General features: G+C 42.5%; 1 protein-coding gene across 1 annotated transcript in view; it reads left to right on the forward strand.

The window, feature by feature from the left end:
- LOC107097072 (complement component C7-like) overlaps positions 1-1,186 on the forward strand; it is a gene marked incomplete at its 5' end in the record, with an annotated part of 24,036 nt that overhangs the window by 21,242 nt on the left and 1,608 nt on the right. Inside the window, one exon of the mRNA XM_015394064.1 lies at positions 991-1,182. Coding sequence (XP_015249550.1) covers positions 991-1,182 — 192 coding nt within the window. The remainder of the gene's footprint in view (positions 1-990; positions 1,183-1,186) is intronic.

A 1,186-nucleotide genomic window follows, 5' to 3' on the forward strand; every position in this document is an offset into this window, starting at 1 on the left:
AACAGAGACCAACCTGCATCAGTTCAAACATGACTCAAAGTTTGCTCTCAGAAAATCTTTTTTGAACAGCAGTAATAACGACATTCTTGAGGAAAAAGCTACATCAAGTCAACCACAAATGCAGAAAATTTCAGACCTCTAGCTATAACAGTTCCAGAGCTGTGGGGTTTGGAACTTTTGGTGTCAGCTTGGAGCTGCGCGCAATGGCTCCACCTGCTGGAATTTTATGCATTTTGAGTTATTACCCCAACTTAAGGTCCACCGGGTCGCCGGCGACCCAGTGGGTTTTAAGGGGTTAATGGTATATTCAATATTATTGATTATTAAAATCAATATAAACTTTACATCTACGGATTTTATAGTACATTCTTTAATTTCAGGGCACAATAAAGGTATAGTGGAGGATTTTTGCAAATAAAAAAAAAAAAACCTGCCCTCTCCACAAAAAATGCACATGCACAATCCTGTACCCGGTCCCGAGAGGGAACGCCTATTAAAGGTGTATGAGAGCGTGCACGAGCCCATGTCTTCTCGTGCACGCCCTGTTTAAAAGTTGCTGTTTGCATCGTTCATACAAGTTTACTTTCCATAAGATTTGCTACTTTTCCTCTACGTCACACTCACCACCGGTAAGTGAAAATGGCGACGAGCACATAGGATGGCCTTACGTACACAACATATCACCAGAAGGATTGACAGTTAGCAGGACCACTTATTTTGATGATCCACCCGGAAAAAGAAAATCTTCCACTATACCTTTAACATTCATGTTTTTCGTAATATATTTTGGGCCTCCATATATTTCAGTGATTAATTTAAATGACTGTGAAAATCCTCCTATGACCACCTATTTGGTGTCTCGTGACCCCCTGCAGGGGTCCTGACCCCTACATTGGGAACCTCTGCTTTAAGACATTAAGTTGGTGGAGACACAAACACCACATTAAAGACTAAACTCCATTAATATTGTTCAAATTTCCTCTTTTTCAGGTTCCAAGTGTGGAACTCCTACAATCCACAGCTCAGTTGAAGCCACGCCCATCAAGGATGTCTATCTAGTTGGAGACAGAGTGTCGCTGTCCTGTCCCGCAGGGTCGGTGCTGGATGGTCAGGTCTCAGAGATCATGTGCAGTTCCAGTCTGCAGTGGTCTCCGTCTCCTGATCATATTCAGTGTGTAACAGGTAT

Source organism: Cyprinodon variegatus, unplaced genomic scaffold (genome assembly GCF_000732505.1).
Source record: "Cyprinodon variegatus isolate N-32 unplaced genomic scaffold, C_variegatus-1.0 Scaffold670, whole genome shotgun sequence".
Lineage (NCBI taxonomy): Eukaryota > Metazoa > Chordata > Actinopteri > Cyprinodontiformes > Cyprinodontidae > Cyprinodon > Cyprinodon variegatus.